This window comes from Rissa tridactyla, chromosome 21 (assembly GCF_028500815.1).
Source record: "Rissa tridactyla isolate bRisTri1 chromosome 21, bRisTri1.patW.cur.20221130, whole genome shotgun sequence".
In the NCBI taxonomy this organism is placed as follows: domain Eukaryota; kingdom Metazoa; phylum Chordata; class Aves; order Charadriiformes; family Laridae; genus Rissa; species Rissa tridactyla.
The window spans coordinates 4,792,078-4,809,336 of record NC_071486.1 but is presented as its reverse complement, the minus strand read 5'-3'; the positions used below and the strand labels follow the sequence as shown (position 1 = coordinate 4,809,336).

The 17,259-nt window shown below is 57.3% G+C and overlaps 1 protein-coding gene across 3 annotated transcripts in view; it reads right to left on the bottom strand.

The window, feature by feature from the left end:
* The window catches only part of CDK18 (cyclin dependent kinase 18), a 41,330-nt gene that overhangs the window by 5,165 nt on the left and 18,906 nt on the right, over window positions 1-17,259 (bottom strand). The window contains exons 2-16 of one of the 3 annotated variants that reach the window (XM_054181059.1): window positions 15,204-15,397; window positions 14,633-14,787; window positions 7,475-7,620; window positions 7,002-7,127; window positions 3,838-3,894; window positions 3,469-3,583; window positions 3,221-3,315; window positions 3,043-3,105; window positions 2,518-2,641; window positions 2,310-2,430; window positions 1,880-1,977; window positions 1,468-1,573; window positions 1,208-1,250; window positions 472-562; window positions 83-160 (exon numbers count right to left, since the gene is read on the bottom strand). In XM_054181059.1, the coding sequence (XP_054037034.1) occupies window positions 83-160; window positions 472-562; window positions 1,208-1,250; window positions 1,468-1,573; window positions 1,880-1,977; window positions 2,310-2,430; window positions 2,518-2,641; window positions 3,043-3,105; window positions 3,221-3,315; window positions 3,469-3,583; window positions 3,838-3,894; window positions 7,002-7,127; window positions 7,475-7,620; window positions 14,633-14,787; window positions 15,204-15,313 (1,528 nt within the window). In that variant the 5' untranslated portion in view covers window positions 15,314-15,397. Of the gene's footprint in view, window positions 1-82; window positions 161-471; window positions 563-1,166; window positions 1,251-1,467; window positions 1,574-1,879; window positions 1,978-2,309; window positions 2,431-2,517; window positions 2,642-3,042; window positions 3,106-3,220; window positions 3,316-3,468; window positions 3,584-3,837; window positions 3,895-7,001; window positions 7,128-7,474; window positions 7,621-14,632; window positions 14,788-15,203; window positions 15,398-17,259 lie in introns of all 3 variants that reach the window. The other 2 variants (XM_054181062.1, XM_054181060.1) reach the window with 2 other exon arrangements.

The window sequence follows — 17,259 nt, the reverse complement described above, 5'->3', positions numbered from 1 at the left end:
GGACCCACTGGGAGTAATCCCAGTGCCAGCGCAGCCCGTGGCACCATCTGAGAGAGGTCAGCAGGATTTTCCCCAGTCCTACCTGACTGCTGAAAGGCTGAGGCTCGGTAGCCAGGGTCCTTCTGAAGCTGGATCTCCTTCAGGGAGAAGATGGAGGCATCTAGGCAGAGGCGGCAGAGAGAGAGGGGTCAGTGGTCTGCAAACCCGGAGCCAGGAGGGACGGCAGTGCCCGAGTGCAGCACTGCACCTCGTCAGAGCTTTTCTCTCACACTCCACCTCTACGTGCTCCTACCCAAACTGCTTCTTGCCCTCGCAGCCACCAAGCTCCCACCCCACTCTGCTGCAGGAGCACCTCTGAGCAAGCAAATACAAGAGGCGTCTGAAGAGACCCGGCCGCAGACCACCACCCTCGGGCTGCGTGGAAGCTCTTGGCTCCGCATCCCCCAGGCAAGAGGGACCCCGTGCACTTACTGTCGGGCAGGAGATGCACCCGCTCGCCCAGGCTCTTGAAGTAAGGGTGCCGCAGGGCTGCCTCCGCCGAAATCCGGCCCTTGGCTTCGTACTGCACAAAGCCCCAGAGAAAGGCAATTAACACACAGTCTGCACGTGCCAGACGGCACAGCAGCAACGCGCAGGGTGTGCGCACATCTGTGCACACCTAAGTGCCCGAGGAATTTCATATGCTGCGTGGGTGACAGCGTGTCCAAATGCCGTGCACACCATGGGGGTGTGCAGGTAGTTCCAAAATTCCCAGTGCCATCTGCACGTGCGCAGGGACAGCACACACTGTGTGACCATTGGAGTGCACTGGCCACGTCGTACCTTACGGATCATCAGGTTTGTGTCCTCCCACTTGTGTGTGAGATGACACAGGGTGAAGTGTAGATCTCTCTCTAAATTTAACAAATAGAATAAGCTACATTTCCCTCTTCTTCCACACCCACACATTCAGCATAAGGAAATATTTTATCACTTGTAAGAATACTTCTCTGTAGGCTCTCATATTAGGAGAAGAAGAAGAGACAGAATGCAGCCAGCAGTGAAGGATGGTGGAGCTGGTCTGGGGTAGCATCTACAAGGCCACAGCTGTAGGGCCATGACTCATTCTGCAGTCACAGCTCCTCTCCTGCCTGCCTCCAAAATGAGCGGGAGGGCAGTCAGAGTACCTTCGCTTCAGCAAATCCACCTGGACGGCTCTGCCACTCACCAGAAGGAGATTCATCAGCAAGTCGATGCCTTCTGAGTCCAGCCTGAGAGGAGGGGGAAATGAAAAACGGAGCATTATTGCAGCCAGGAGACATTGCAATAGTCAATGCAAGGGACAGGTGGCAGCTGGGACTTCCCGTGCACAGCTGCGTTCAGAAGCTGCCGGCACCACAAGGAAGAAATGAAACTGGTCCCCCCAGGCTCCCCTTTACAACCAGCGCAAGCCCACCATGCCTTACGTGTCCCTGCTCAAGGAGGTACCTTGGGGCGTGATTTATTAACGGCTGGGCTCGGTACTGCGTGAAATTGTAAGCCTTAAACTCCTCGTTGGATGTTATTCCAGGCCAGGTGTCTTCCGTTGGGGTGCCTGGAAGCGGGGGGAGAGGGAGAAACCTGTCACGGGTGTTTGGTGCGGGGAGAAGGGCCTGACGCCTGCGAGCCCTGCCCAGGAGAGCGGGCACGGATCTCCCCAGCACCCCGCGGAGCCCCCTCGCCCCCACGCCTCTGCTGCCTGCGAGCCTGGAGGGGGGCTGTGGGCAGCCCCTGCCCGCGCTGCCAGCCCACGGGCTCCCCCCGGGCTCCCCCCGGGCTCCCCAGGCTGCGCCGCGCCAGCGCTCCTGCAGTCAGGCACTGCCCTCGCGTGGGGACCGGGGAGACAGCAGAGGGCTCTCACCCAGCAGCCTGAAGATCAAATGCAGCTCTTCTTTCACCGTGGAGCCGGGGAACATGGGCCGCCCGGTGACCATCTCGTAGTGGATGCACCCCACGCCCCTACAACAGCAGCAGAGGCTCTGGGATTAGCGGGGGGAGAAGCCCCGTGGATGCCCCACCACCCCTTGGCCAGGGCTGAGGTTCCTGGAGAGCTCCAGGAGCTGTGTCCCTTCTCTGCTGCAGGTAACCATTCACCCCTGGTGTGGAGATCATGCTTCAAAGACCCTGAGCTCCAGGGGACACGGAGAACAGCAGGGCGTCTGGGAGAGACCACCACCCCCTGGTGTAACCAACACTGTGGGCACATACGGAGCTGCACAGGCAGACAGATGGAAACGCCCGACCCACCACCTCGGAGACCCCAGGAAGCTCGGTTTGGAGCCGCGGCTCACCACATGTCGATGGGCGTGGAGTATTCGGTAGATCCCAGCAGGACGTCGGGGGGCCGGTACCACAGCGTGACCACTTCATTGGAATACGTTTTCGTAGGGACTGACTTGGCTCTGGCGAGTCCTGAGGACGAAAGGGGTGGGCATCGAGGAGCTGCGCCGGGCTGCACCTCCTGGCAGTGCTGCATCTGCCCCAGAGAGAGCCACCTACCGAAGTCAGCCAGCTTGAGCTCTCCTCGCTCGTTGATGAGCAGGTTCTGGGGTTTGAGGTCTCGGTGCAGGATCTTTCTCCCATGACAGTAAGCCAGACCACGCAGCAGCTGGAACATGAAGATCTGTGGGGAGGAGAAGGGGATCGCATTTAGCACGGGGACACGGGCACCAAAGGTGAGTCCGCCTCAAGGGCTCTCAAACTCCTGCCCTGGAAAGACCCCTCGAAACTGGCCTGGGGTAGGACACACTGTAAACAAGCGTTCAGGCCCACCACCAGCAATCCAGAAAAGGGGATGAACAAAGCCTGCATGCACAGTAATTTTATTTAGGGTGGCAGCAACTGGAGAAATGCTGGTGGAGCATCGGAATGGGCTGAAAAAGGTCAAAGAAGAGTAAGAAGGCTGAACTGAAGAGAGAAGGGGTGTCCAGCCTCACCCAGCCCTGCAAGGCCCTGGACTGAGCTCAGGGTGAGCACCCCGTGTTTGGGGAGAGGCAGGGGTACGGGGTCCCAGCACCACCTCACCTTCACGTTGTGCACGCTCATCAGGTTCCCGCAGTTATCGAGGTACTGCTTGAGGTCGTTGTCCTGCAACGGGAAGCACAGCTCAGCCTGTCCCTCCCTCAGCCCCCATCACCCACCCGCAGAAGGGCAGCCCCCCCCCCCCCCCACGTTCCCGCAGAAAAGCCCCCCCGAGACCCACCAGGTACTCGAAGACGAGGGTGAGGGACCGCTCCGTGTGGATGATGTCGTGCAGGGTGACGATGTTGGCGTGCTTCAGGTTCTTCAGCAGCGACACTGCGAGGAGAGGAGATGGCAGGTTGGGGCAGGACCTGGGTCTCTGCGTGACTGCAGGAGGAGATGTCCCCCTCCACCAGCCGTCCCGAACCCCTCTGCAACCCAGCATCGCTCACGAGGGCTGTGGCGGGGAAAAGCCCCTCCTGCCCTCACCTTCCCGTATGGCCGTGCAAGGTGCCCCTTCCTCGTGCTCCAGGCGGATTTCCTTCAGGGCAACGAGGTTTTCGGTCAGCTTGCTGCGTCCCTTGAAGACAGTGGCGTAAGTGCCCTGGGTGGGGAGAGAGAAAATACAAGCTATGGCCATGTAGACCATTTACCAGGGTGGCACAACACCGATACACTCCATAACGTTTGGAGGAAGGATCATTTGAAGCTACAGGGCCAAGTTTGAAGACCACAGAAAGACTTGGTCTAAAAATTGCTAGATTTTGAAGAAATTTGGCTACAGTCTGCCCTTTTTGCACTTCAAGCTGCCCTTTTAACTTAATTTAAATCCTTACAGAGGTTTCATAGTCTACTCACCTCTCCCAGTTTGTCCAGTTTAACATAGGTTTCCAGCTTCCCAAACCCAATATCTGACTGTAAGAGAGAAAGGAAAACATCACTGGGAGGGATCTCATCCAGGGACAGCTTCGCGTTCCAGGTCAAGGACACTGGACAGGAACAGCTTTGGGGGCAATCAGTCAAGGCAGGTGTTTGCACGCAGCAGCCCAGCTGATCAAAGTACACAAATCCATTACTTTCCTGGAGAAGCCGTGCAGAAAACCTCCACGACCGACTGGCTGCTGAAGCGAGATGGATGGCACCTGCCCGCCGTGCCGTGGGGCGGCCGCAGCCTGCACCCCCATCCCGCTGCCACCCCCCGCCTCCCGGCTCCTCTCCCCACCACCCCGACAGCGGCCGAGGCGACCAGGAGCTGGGCTTTGCTGATGCCCTTTCCATGGGAGAAGCCTCTTGGGATCCTGCCCCCCAATGCCCAGCCCTTTTCTCGAGTGCTTTCCTACGTGCTGGGCTTTGCTGTGACTCCCTTCAGTGCTCTGCGTGCTGCTCAAACCAAGCGTGAAAGGGACATTTTCCCATTTGGAACAGTAACTCTTTAACGTATTGCTGAGAGCTGCCCTCCTGTACCCAGTGAAAGAAGGGCAACTCCCTGCAAGGCCACAGGTTCAGATGTCACTCCCAGCAGACCCCTGGAATTGCAGTTTTCTGTGGGGACAGGGACACCTCCGGTTAGTCTGGATTATCTGCCAGGGCAGGGGATGGCTCCCAGCACAGCGGGGTGCAGGGCAAACCATTGCCGGTGTCATTCTCCCCCAAAATACATTTGCATCGGCGTAGTCCCAGGCCAGCAGTCAGCTCTGTCTCCAGCCCAGCTGAAGCCCCGCCAGGCATGCCACGGGCTCATGCCACGGGCTCGTGCCATGGGCTAATGCGGTGGGCTCATGCCATGGGCTCATGCCATGGGATAATGCCATGGGCTAATGTCGTGGGCTCATGCCCTGGGGTCGTGCCATGCCACTTGCCATCAGCAGATGGAGCTGGATGGACAGCTGTCAGTCAGCAGCGAAGTCAAGGCTGTGCAGGGAAAGGGTCCCCTGCGGGGGGGACACTGCAGGAACCCCCCAGTCTCTGCCTGGAGAACCAGTGGCCCCAGGGCTGGGGTGCTCCTGCAGCCTCCCCTGCTCCCCACATCTGCCCCACGGGGAGGCTTTTTCCTTCCAACAGGCGTTGACCAGACCACCACGCTCTCACAGGCCAAACACGCCGCGGGGAAGCTGCCTTCCTGCTCACGCAGGTGGGATTTGGACTGGCAAATCCCAGGGGAACATGATAGAATCATAGAGTCGCCTGGGTTGGAAGGGACCTTTCAGATCATCGAGTCCAACCATCAACCCAACTCTGACAAAAACCATCACTAAACCGTATCTCTAAGCACTGTGTCTCCTCCTTCTTTTAAACACCTCCAGGGATGGTGCCGCAACCACTTCCCTGGGCAGCCTGTTCCGATGCTTAATAACCCTTTCAGTGTAAATTTTTTTCCTAATATCCAACCTAAACCTCCCTTGGTGCAACTTGAGGCCATTTCCTCTTGTCTTATCGCCTGTTCCTTGGGAGAAGAGACCGACCCCCACCTCTCTCTGATGGTATTTCACTCCGTTTTGGCTTCCCCAGACCCTCTGCGTAACCTGGGAAGAGACATGTCCTGCACAGGGGAATGAGGCGGCTGCTGCAATCCAAGATGCTGTAACACCCCCCGGAACCGCCCTGCGCCTTTCGCAGGAGCACGCCTTATTCATGGAGGGCACCATGAATATTAATGTCGCTCGGGCTGTGTCTATTTTATTGATTATACAGAACAAGCAGCTAAATGCGGGCTCTCCTTTCCTCCTCCCTCCCTCTGGAGAGGCATGCCCCATCCAAGGACGCCTGCCAAGCCCTCGCTGTTGCATCTTCACGGCGCTGAGCACTCCCAGGCAGCAGGACACACGCTTGCCCTTTTGTCAACAGGGCGCTGGGTTTTTGCTCCCACACATGCTTATGCTCTGCAGCAGAGAAACCGAAATGCCAATACGAACGCGAAGGCTAATTCATTATTTATCGGCATTTGCATTTCAACTAGCAGAGGCTCCAGCGCTTGCTGAGCCGTGGGAGGGTTTTCCACCTCCTCCCGTTTGGAAGGAGCCTGGCCAAGGGGAACGGCAGGTACGTGCGGAGGTGAGGGAAGGAGCGCAGGGGATTTGCAGCGCGCAGATGTGCCGCAGATGTGCACGTTGGGGAGTGACACGGGGGAAGAGACGCGTCCGTGCGTGGCGGGGGGAATGTGCGCGGCTGGGAGGGTGCGGAAAGGGATCCCCATGGGCAGGGGCGTGTGTGTGACTGCCCTGGTTTGAGCGACAGGATTCATTTCTCTTTCAGTAATTTTACTTTTCAGTAAGGTCTCTTCTAACGCTTGGGAAAATGCACTGCTAGAAGACTCTAGTGCCTGAAGTTGTGAAAATATTTACTTTACAGCCAGCTCTGGTGTGCAGGTTTCAAGGTCTCAGTGCTTTTGAGCTCACCAGATGTGGGGATGAGGAGGAGCGAGACCCGGGCACTTGACCCAAGCTGCCAACAGGGTTATTTCATACCATGAATGTCACGTTCGATAGAAATTAGAGAGTTTGCTGAGGAGTTCCCTCTCTCCCCCTCAATGGCTGGGATCCTGAGAACTCCTCACTCCAGTGCCAGAGCCCTGAGCCCTTCCCTTCCTCCCGAAGCTGCAGTGCCTGCAGGGTCCCACATTAGCTGTCCACTAGAATGGGCTGTCCACTAGAATAATCCTTGTATATTTTATATTGGTATCAGGATCAGTACTAGTTCTTTTAGTGTTATTAATGTGAATTATCTAGTCTTATTCTATTGAATCTGTTTCTATTTCAGCCCTTGTGTTCCCTTGTTTTTCCCCCAATTCCCCTTCCCACGTGCAGAGGGGTCATCGGGTGAGAGAATAGTTGTCTAAATGACAATAAATTGTTGGGTCTTCAAACCATAACAATGACACACAGGGGGCACAGGGAGATGGCACAGCAGGGCATGACTGCAGGGGTGGGTGGCAAGCAGCACACGCATCTGCTGGCTGGGACTTGTATGCACGATGCGAGACGTTGTGCCCGGCACCGCTTGCTCCGCGGCGGGGGCAGACTTACGAGGGAAGCCCGTCGGGACATCCTGCTGAGGTGCTTGGGGAACTCCGGGCTCTCCATCTGCAGCTTCTGCAAGAACTCGGGCGGCAGGCGGATGTCCATGGGCAGGGAGAGACGCTTGCTGACGTCCTGCGGAGAGGGCCAGAAGAGCAGGTGATGAACGCATTTGATGACAGGAGGACTATACGGAGACATTCAAGGGGAAGTGCTCTCTAACCAGAGTCGATATTAATGCCGAAGCAACGGGTGCAGCATCTGTGGGACACTTGGTCAAGGAAAAGGGGAGGTGTGTGCGCACGGGGATGTGCACCGGGCTTTGTCAGGGACCGCGGGAGTCGTGTTGAGTGCACCCAAGAGGACACCAGCACTCGTGTCTCAGCCCCCTGAATCAAACATCGGCCCTTCCAGCCAGCGGACGGGTGACAACCAGACTTGCCACGTCCCTTCTGCCCGCTCCAGCCTGCAGCAGTACTTGCCTCCATGGAGAAGCGGCGCTGGTTGTTGTTGCGGTAGCGCACGGCCGTGGGGGACTGGCCTTCCACCTCGGAGGGGGAGATGGGGCTGGTGTCTGCTCGGAAGTCCCTGCCCAGGTGTCCCAGCTGCAGGTGTCCTTGAGCCAGGTCTGAGGACAAAGAGACAGGAGAGTGAGCTGTTGGAGAGGCAGCAAAAGCGCCGAGCCCCAAGGCACTTGCTTTGGAGAAAAGAGAGTGAGAGCAGGGCAGGGAGGTCCAGGGATGCTTCAGGGCCACAGGAAAGTCCTTTTCCACCTCTGCATCCAGGAGGCAGAAGGAATACCTGCTTTTTGCTCCAGGCTCCTGGTGCATTGTCACCCACACAGCTCTGCTCAGCAGCACCCCCAAAGCGCCCTCATGCAGCCCCCTGCAATGAAGGTCTCTTTTGACAGACGGGGAGGGGGACGCAGAGAGGGGAACCGCTTCACACGCAAGGCCACCCAGATCTCCCTCGTCCCAATCCAGCGCTGCCCAGCAGCTCACCCCTCTGCAGCAGCACCACGGGGTTTTGCACGGGTGAGTATTCACCTTAACTTCCCCCCCTTTATCTTCACTGACCTCACATTAGACAAAACACGATCTGCACTTTAGGAACACCTGGGCGCCTGACCGTGGCTCTGGATCCCTCTGTGCTGGGTCTGTCCAAAAGCAAAGCAGAAAGACAGCCCTGCCTCTGGGGAGCTCACGAGCACACGTACCGAATCTGCCGCAGGAACCACCAAAACTAACAGACATCAGGGCACTTTCCTCCCAGGATGTGACCATTTCTCAGAAGGTGTTTGGGATTAACGGCTGCAAAGTCACTCACTGCAAAACAAAACACTCCAGGCTGTCCCGTCCTGCTGCGCTTAGCCAGACACACAGTCCCGAGAAGCACAAAAGCTCCCTTGAAAACCCAAGCAGCTCAGAAAAATAACTCTTCTCTTGGGACTCCAGGTGTGAAGCCACACCGAGCCCAAGAAACCCTGAAAGGAGCAAGAAATCAGAACAAAATAAGCCATTGAGTTCCCTCTGGTCTCCACTTTGAGGCTTGCACTTAAACCTCCTCACTCTGTAATTAACACCTGGTTGGTAGGAATATTCTGGCACACAGCGACCCAGACAGCGGTACAGCAAAACACGAGTTCAAGGCAGGTCACCTGGACCCCAGCAAAGTGGATTCCCCTGATTCACACGGATGCTTTTTCCAAGGCGTTTTTCATAGAATTACAGAATGGTTGGGGTTGGAAGGGACCTTAAAGATCATCTAATTCCAACCCCCTGCCCTGGGCAGGGACACCTCCCACCAGCCCAGGTTGCTCCAAGCCCCGTCCAACCTGGCCTTGAACCCCTCCAGGGATGGGGCAGCCACAGCTTCTCTGGGCAACCTGGGCCAGGGGCTCGCCACCCTCACAGCAAACAATTTCTCCTTAATAGCTCATCTAAATCTCCCCCCTTTCAGTTTAAAACCATTACTCTTCGTCCTATTGCTACACTCCCTTTAGAAGGAGGCAGCGCTAACTGGGATGGAGGAGCACCACCCCCCAAGGAAGGGATGCATCTCCCTTTGAAAAGTGTGGGGCCAGGCAGGGACGACTGTTTTGTCCCCTTCCCGGTGGCCACACAGCTCTCTCCCTTCTCATCTAAACCTTGCAGCCACCCTCCAAGTCACCAAGGCCTCCATGGCCCAAGGACCCAGCCATAACGCACCGGTGTCCTCCATGCATCCAGGCAGTTTTATCTCCCCAGAGCAAGGTGGGACTCTGCAGGAGGGAAACTCCCCAGGGAGGACCTGTGATGCCCCGAACTGAGCCACCTGAGCCCTGCCCCTTGCCAAGCCCTGGGCTGCACAGAGACGATCCCCTGCAATGCCTAACGCAGATCTCAGCGCGCCGATCCCGACGTGCTCAGGCAGCCAGCGATGATCTCATTGCTGAAGACTGGCGAGGGAGGGCACGGCTTTCACGGGGCGCTGAGCAGGGCTGGGACCTGGCTGCAGTTCGCTCATCTGACGGATGAGAGGTGGCAGGCAAGTGACCTGGGAAAAGATGCGGTTTCGTGACATGGTCACCAGAGGACCAGGGGACCGGCGAGATAAGGGACACAGGGTGTCCTCGGTAGACAGCCTGCACCTAAGGGACGGGTTCAGCCCGTGTCACTGGGCTCGGGAGCATCTGAAACGGTGCCAGGAGATTTTGGGCAGACAGGCAAGAACAAAGCACAGAGTCACCCCTCCTCCCAGGACCACTGCGGGACTCTGGTCCCTGTCCCTTTCTGGCCATCTGTCTGCGCAGGAACGGTTAGGACAACTTACCCTGCATTTACTGCAGGTATAAAATTAACGTGGATCAATTAAACTGAATCAAATCCTTTTTAACTTGCTCACATCCTAAGCAACTTATCTGAAAAAAAAAACCACACCAAACCGAAAACGAAAGGCCACTTAAAATCTGACTGAACGGAGTTCAACTAATCCACTTTAAATGATAGTTTGGGTGAATTTGTGCTGGTTCCCATAGGTAAACAAGCCCAAAAGCTTGGTAAAAGATGCAGCCTGTCCCCAAAAGCTGCGAACCAGCAGCCCCGTCTGTCTGAACCAGCAGCCCACTGGGTAGGTCAGGGTCGGTCTCTCCTCATCTACAAGAGCATCAGGTGTAAAGCCAGAGGAAGACGAAACCTGGGCACTGTGGCGCGTGCAAAGGGGAATGGGATACGCGAAAGATGTGAACAAACACAGGATGGGGAAAAGCCCATAAAAATACGTAGAAGATTTGCAGAGATGAGGGGAAAAGTGTTTTGGCTGCCCTGGGGCCAGAGAAGACAGGCGGGCTGTGCCAGCCCGTCCATCCTGCCGCAGCACCCGGGGGTACCCGGTCCCGCGAGATGCCCTCCCAGGCCTGGGGTTGCCCCGGGGCTTGCAGGACCTCGCTGGGTGCTCGCGGGAGGAGACGCCAAGCTGTGGGCGTGCAAGTGTGAGGGCCTGTTTGATTCTGCTCGGCATTTCATGTGGATTACGGTGAGCCCTGACACTGCAAATAATGAGGCTGCATGGGATATCAAAGCAAATTAAAGTGAGACCGCAGACACGGCGGCTGCCTTTGACGAGCCTCCCGCCTTTTTTTTATAAATATATTTAAACACTGTCTCTGCCAAAACAAGCTTTGATCTCCCAAGGAAAGGGGCCAGAACCCTTCACTGCTTGCCTGACTTATAACTTTTAATTACTTTGCTAAGTGCGAACTCTCCTCTCAGAGCTCTGTTACACTCAGGAGGCAGGGCTGCACTCCGATCTGGGATTATTCATCCTCCTTCCTCCCCCTCATCATCACTTCTTCGTGGCCTTGCGCTCTGAAGGCCAGATCTGGCTCTGATTTATGCCGTCGCAAACCGGGAATTAGGCAGCCTTCGCAGCCCGACCACTGAGACCTTATTTGGCCTGAGAGGACAGGCCAGGCAGGAGCTGCTTCGGGGTAAAGCCTCGTCACGGCTACGAGCTGAATGCCACCGGCTCTTACCAAAGCAAATGGGAGACACCAAGACTTCATACCTCGGCAAATCTGGAGTATGGAGAGGAATGTGTGACTGGGGAAGCCCAGGAAGAAAGGAAAGAGCCCCTTAATGTGAGGCTGGAGAAGCCATGGAGAAGGTTCCCCATCTCCGAGGATGCAGAGATGGTGCTGTCTGTGGTTAAGGACATGAGATACCGCACAGAGCCCAGCCTGGGCTCTCCTTAACTCAGGGGCTTCCCTCCACCTCTGCTGCTGAGCAGCCGCCGTGGCCGAGGAAAGGCTGTGCAGTCTCGGGGGGGGATGCAGGGCAGGGTGGAGGGACGTGGGACCCCCCAGGGTAGGCTGTGACCAAGTCAGGCTCCGACCACAGGCACCCCTTTGCCTCTCTGCATCGTCAGACTCCATCAAGGTGACATTGCCCAGGACGACGGGATGTGCCCAGGCTGGAAAGCTGTTTGCTTTTCCATTTGCCAGCTCTGCTTCTCTCAGGCCTGGTTTTATCAGCCTCTGTGGGTGAGGTCGGGAGAGGTCCGGGATGGAGAGGGCAGAGCTGGGGATTTCCCGCCGCGCCACCAACACACCAGGCAGGTTTCTACCTACTCTGTCCCGTTGCCAGGGTCAGAGCAGCTCTGCTTCTGCTTTTGGGACATCTCATGAGCAGGTCTTCTGGCCTCTGCATCACCCTCCTCCCCAAGGGGAGGTGGAGGCACTCACAGCCACCCAAGTGTAGGGTTTGCAGACTGCCATGACCTGTGAATGCTGGTAACCTGTGATTTCGGATGCTGGAGGGAAAAGAAAAACTGCAAGCGATTCCCTGAGGAGCTGTGTGAGGTGATGAAAGAAAAAACGATGTGCTGATCTCTGCTGTGATTAGCACGCTTTTCTGGAGCGAGAGATCCCAGCGCCTGAACCGTCATGTGTCATCCGCTCACCAGGAGATCCTGCCTGCCCCATGGATGGCAGAGACAGCCCTAGGGGCACGTTCAGAGATCCTGCCTGCCCCACGGATGGCAGAGACAGCCCCAGGGGCACGTTCAGAGATCCTGCCTGCCCCACGGATGGCAGAGACAGCCCCAGGGGCATGTTCAGAGATCCTGCCTGCCCCGTGGATGGCAGAGACAGCCCCAGGGGCACGTTCAGAGATCCTGAGCAAGGAAGGTGAAACCTGAAGCAAAGACCTTCCCTGTTTCGCAGGGGAGAGACGCAGCACAAGAGGGACTGCCATGGCTCTAGTCTCAGCTCTGCCACCAGCTTTCTGCATAACGGTAGCAAAGTCATTTTGCCCCTCTGCACCCTGATTTCTCCATCTATAAAATGGAGGAGATAACACCTCAGAGAGGACTCAAGTCAGAGCCCTCTCCACACCAGGCAGCCCCCACGAGGTCCAAACATCACCACCAAACCCTCCAGAAGAGCCACTTGCACAGAAACCCCCTTCTCATCCCCTCCAGCGCCACCAAAACGATCCTGTCCCCTTACATATCTGAAGCATCCCACTCCCACACCATGCCCAAATGCCTCCTCACCCCGGGGTGCTGGGGCTCGTGTTCCCCCCCAGGTCTGCCCCCCGGCACTGGTGCCTCCAGCTTGCCTCTGCTGAGCCCCCGCCAAGTCCTCCTGGCACAGGGCTGCGGGCGAAGAGCTCCCAGCCAGGAGGGGTTCATTAAACGGCCAAAGAGATGCCTTGGACAAATGTGGCTGTCAGGGCTCTTCATAAACAACAGCCGCAGCCTGCAGGAGACGGAGATTAAGGGCACGGTGGAGGTGACTTCTCGGGGCTGTTTACAATCCCCATGGGAAACTTAATCACGAGATCTCGGGCAGGAGGGAGTGGGCTCGGGGTGGTGGGGACGGCGCGTTTTGCCTGCCCTGTGTGGGAGAGGGCTCGGGTGCAAACCGGGAGCCCTGCACCGGGGAGCAGGGGACACCAGGGAGGGAGAGCTGCAGCAGGGACCCAGGACGTGCCGCATCCAGGCAGGGAGGGAGGTACTGACTGGTGCGGCACCCCGGCACCGGGGCACCCCCGGGGTGATGCTGGCAGACCCCGAGCCCCTGACGCATTGCCGGGTCCAGGCAGGAGGATCTCCCATCACACCATGTCACGGTCTAGTACTGGTCCAGCCTCTACCCACAGGGCTGGGAAAACCCTCGGTCCTGGCCCCAGGACTGCTCTGACTTTGCTCTTATTCTTGGCTACCTCCGGAGTGAGACCAAAAGCCGGGGGGGACAGGCAGATGCTGCTTGCATGGTTTGCCATTCAAGGGCAAAGGAAGAACCGTGACCGAAACTTCATTAAAGCAGAAGAATGGGGAAATCGCCTCCCCGACAAAGCCTTGGTTTGCACGGCGCAGATAACGAGCCCAGGCTCAGCCAGCCCGGAGCACAGGTCCCCCAAGGAAAGCAACAGCAGCAGCAGCAGCTGTCAGCGCCCAGGACTTTCCTGGCCTTGCACCATTTTATCCCCACAGCTTCTGCACATCTAATTAAGGGCTCAAGTCTAATTATAGCCCTCGCTGCTTGCTAGGGTGTGAGGGGAGGTGTGTGGTGGCGGGGAGCGGGGATGGAGGCTGCGAAGGGATGCTCTTCAGGGCAGCCTGGGTGTCCGGAGGGATAAAGAAGAGTGTCAGGAGCTGCAGGAGTGAGGAAAAGCCAGCTCTAAATTAGGTTACTGCATCTCTTCTTTCAAGCAGGTTAGCTGGCAGAGGGACCATCCCTCCCTGCTGGGGCAGACGCGAGCGCCAGGCAATTACATCATGGCCTCAGCCCCTGCTTCCAGCAAAAGTTTCTAGCAATTGTGTCTGCAGGGTGAGGGGAAAAAGAGCTTGAACGTGACCCGAGCGGAGCCGAGGGCACCGACACATGAACGGGCTGGCCCGTGGCAAAGCGAGCTGCTTTGGTAGGAGGCAGCAGCAAACGCACAATGCGATCGCCCCGGGCGGCTCAGCAGCAAGTTTACCCCTGGATGAATCAAGTCTCGCTTTCTCAGGTTCCCAAGGGCCTGCCTGTCAGCGGCTCTGCCCGCTTGCCCACGCAGGGCCACCTTGGTGTGATCTGCTCCTGGTCCGTGCCTCCAGCATCGCCTCCCCCTCGCCGTGCCCAGGAGACAGGAGCCTGCCCCAGCCTGCAGCCGGGCGCTGCTCTGTTTGCAGAAGGGATGAGCCCCGTTTGGCTCACCCAGGTCTTAACCCTCAACCTCCCTGGGACCAGGAGCCAAGGATGGTTCATCGAGCCCCTGAACGGAGACAACAGCCCCTTTGGCTGGGTGAAGTGCCAGGCTGTAGCCCCGGGGAGGGCTCAAACACCACTGTCCCTTTTGGGCAGGTGGGAGGAGATCCCACGCTTCCCTCCTTAACCACGGATCTGTCTTTCCTCTCCGTTTTCTGCAAATACCTGTCCCTCCTATAAGGCTTTCCTTATGCAAGCGTAAATCTCTCTTCAGACCAGACTTAATGACAAGGTGTTATTAATCCTGCTGGATAGACGGGGAAAGCAACACAGACAAAGGGGCAGTAACTTTCCACACGTCAACACACCCCCAGAAAGGCCGGGGGGGCTGGAGAGGAGATGTTCGCTGGCAGCGCTGACCCTGGATGCTCCCAACCAGCCCCAGCAGGGGCCTGGGGGGGTTCCCTACCTTCATTCCTCCGGTTGTTGAGCTGGTTGAACTGCTCCGTGAACTCCGTCAGGGACTCCTCGATGGTCTCCGTCCGCGGAACCGAGAGTGAAAATCTCCGCTTGAAGTTTTTCATCTTGTTCATTTTACCTTGTGCTGCGAGGGACGGCAGAGCCCTGCGGGGAAGGGGAGAGAGGAGGATGAGAGGGCTGGACGATGCACAGGACGGCCCCCCCAGCCCCACAGCTCCTGCTCTTTGGGGCTGGCAGCACCCCAACCCGAATTTCCCCTGCTGGGGATCTGCAGGGGTCCCCGGGGACATCCTCATCTCCAAGGCATCGCTGCTCTGTCGGCACAATAGAGGAGCCACATAGTCACCGGGTTCCTCGTGAATTTAAGAGCTGACTTAAAAGCAGGGGGCTTTTTCTGAGCTCGTTATCGGAGCTGAGCCCAGGGCAGAGCTGCCGGGCACTGAACCACGAGTACCAACACAGGCTGCGCCTTACAGCATCCTTGGAAACTCCAGGCAAAAGCAGGGTAGAAACAGAAGGAAAGCAGGAAAGAGCAAACAGTGATGGAAAAGATTCAATACCATGCTCCTCCCTGTACAAGGAGGCACCTCTCGCCCGGCAGTTTGGTCTCCGCTTTGCCCTTGCAAGAAAGTCTTCCCAAGCCAGCAGCAAAATGCTGAGTGGAGCCCATACCGGCCGGGGGGATCCCCGAGAGCCACAGAAGGGGAGATGCTCCGACCTCCCAGCGTGCTCACCAGCTCTTGAATGACTCATCCTGTACGGGCATTAGAATCGCCTTAGCCAGGGATCTGATTAAAGCAATAAAACCCTTAAACAAAGAAAACCCTCAAGGGGCACATGGTGAAGTGTGCTGGGTCCCAGAAGCCACAGGAGCAGCTGAGGGAGCTTGCCCTGGGCATCTGGGAGCCACACGTGGCTTTTCCTTTCCTACTTCGGCTCTTGCCAGGCCTGTTTGTAGCTCACAGCGCGGAGGGCACCGGGTTGTCCGTGCAGGGTTTGGTCTTTAGCACCGTTCCCGCTGCACTCGGGTGTTATTCCTCCTGCTGAGCACAGACCGAGCAAACACCCAACGGTCCCTGGACCCGCAGGCATCCGTGTCTCACCCCCACCCAGCCACAGCTCTGCCCCTTCCAGTCCCAGGCACGAGGAGGTTCGGGTCTGTCCCTCTCCCCTTCCCAATCCGATGAGCGTAGCGCTGCTCCCCCACGTTGTCTCAACACCCTAACCTGTCTAAATGGGGAATTTTCCATTAACAGCACCGAACTCCTTCAACGCTCCTCTCCTCCACCAGCCCAAGAGGGGATCTTAAGGGGAAAATCTTCCTTTGAAACCAAACAGGCATCAAAAGCTACACAGAGCAGTTCTTCCCTGCACCGACACACACATCCCGCGGCTTCTCCCGCAGCCCTGGAGCAGGTTGTCCCCCCTGCTCCTGGGTGTCCCTCCCGCAGCTCGGCAGCCCTCTCCCACTCCCCCCGTCCCCTGCAGGGATGAGCAGCGCAAACAAACAGTGATCCCATTCCAGCCTGATGCGATCAGACACAGCATCCGGGAGCTAATGCATCGCGTCGCCCGGGCAACGGCAACACTTGGGTTGACATGCCTGCATCTGAAAGCTTAAAAGATTATCCGTCAGCAATACAAACACTCCGCTTCTGTGTCTGCCACGCTCTGCTGCGAGGCACGGCACCCAGCTGCGGGTGCAATCCCCTGAAAATCCCCGGGATTCACCTGAAGCCTTGGGGACTTGCACCTCTCCGCCACCCCCACTCATCTCCCACCTTTAATGCTGCCAAACCCGAAAGGTGGAGGCTCGCCAGCAACACTTGTGTACCCGGGGTCAGGGCTGGGGTATTTGGCTGGGGGTGGGAAAGGGGGGCTGGAGGCTGCTTTGAGTTGCAGAGCGAGGCAGGGGGACGCTAGACACATCCTCTCCAGCCTTCAGACATTTAAATGTTTTCTCAGCGCTACAGAAACATGCTTTGACAACAAAGATGCTGGCACTAGAGAATGATGCGTTAACAAAGTCCCCACGCTGGTGCTTCCCTCATGGCCCTCATGGAATAAAGTCTCCAAGCAGCGCGGTTGCTTCCAAAGGGCAGGCAAAGCTTGACACTTGCTTTGGAGACCATTTTCCCAGCCCATGGCTCCGACCTGGTTCCCTGCCTTGCAAGCTAAGGTCCAGTGCTGGTGTGTGGAAATGCCGCTGGCGTGGCAGGGACCCGAGGACCTAAACTGACCCGAAGTGTTTTGCTCCGTCTGCGCACGCTGACACTGCTAAGGTGGCACTAGCAAAAGCCACAGAGGCTCCTGTGCTGGGCACGGTTTTAGCCCCAAACAGGAAACATGAGCCCGGGGGAAATCCGTGATGCTCCCAGCACGTACATCAGAGCCTCAAACAAGAGACAATCTTTCCACATTAACGTTCAGATAAGCCCTGGCGATTATTCTTTCAAATGAAGAATTTGAAATTATTCTTTCCGGCACAAGGAAGTTTCCACACATCTCTGGTGAAGGTTGCACTAACAAACTGCGCGCTGGTAGCGCCCCAGGAGAGCCGTGTACATGTCCATAATGCAGCAAGCGTGAGGACACCCTCGCAGCAGCAAGGGCTGC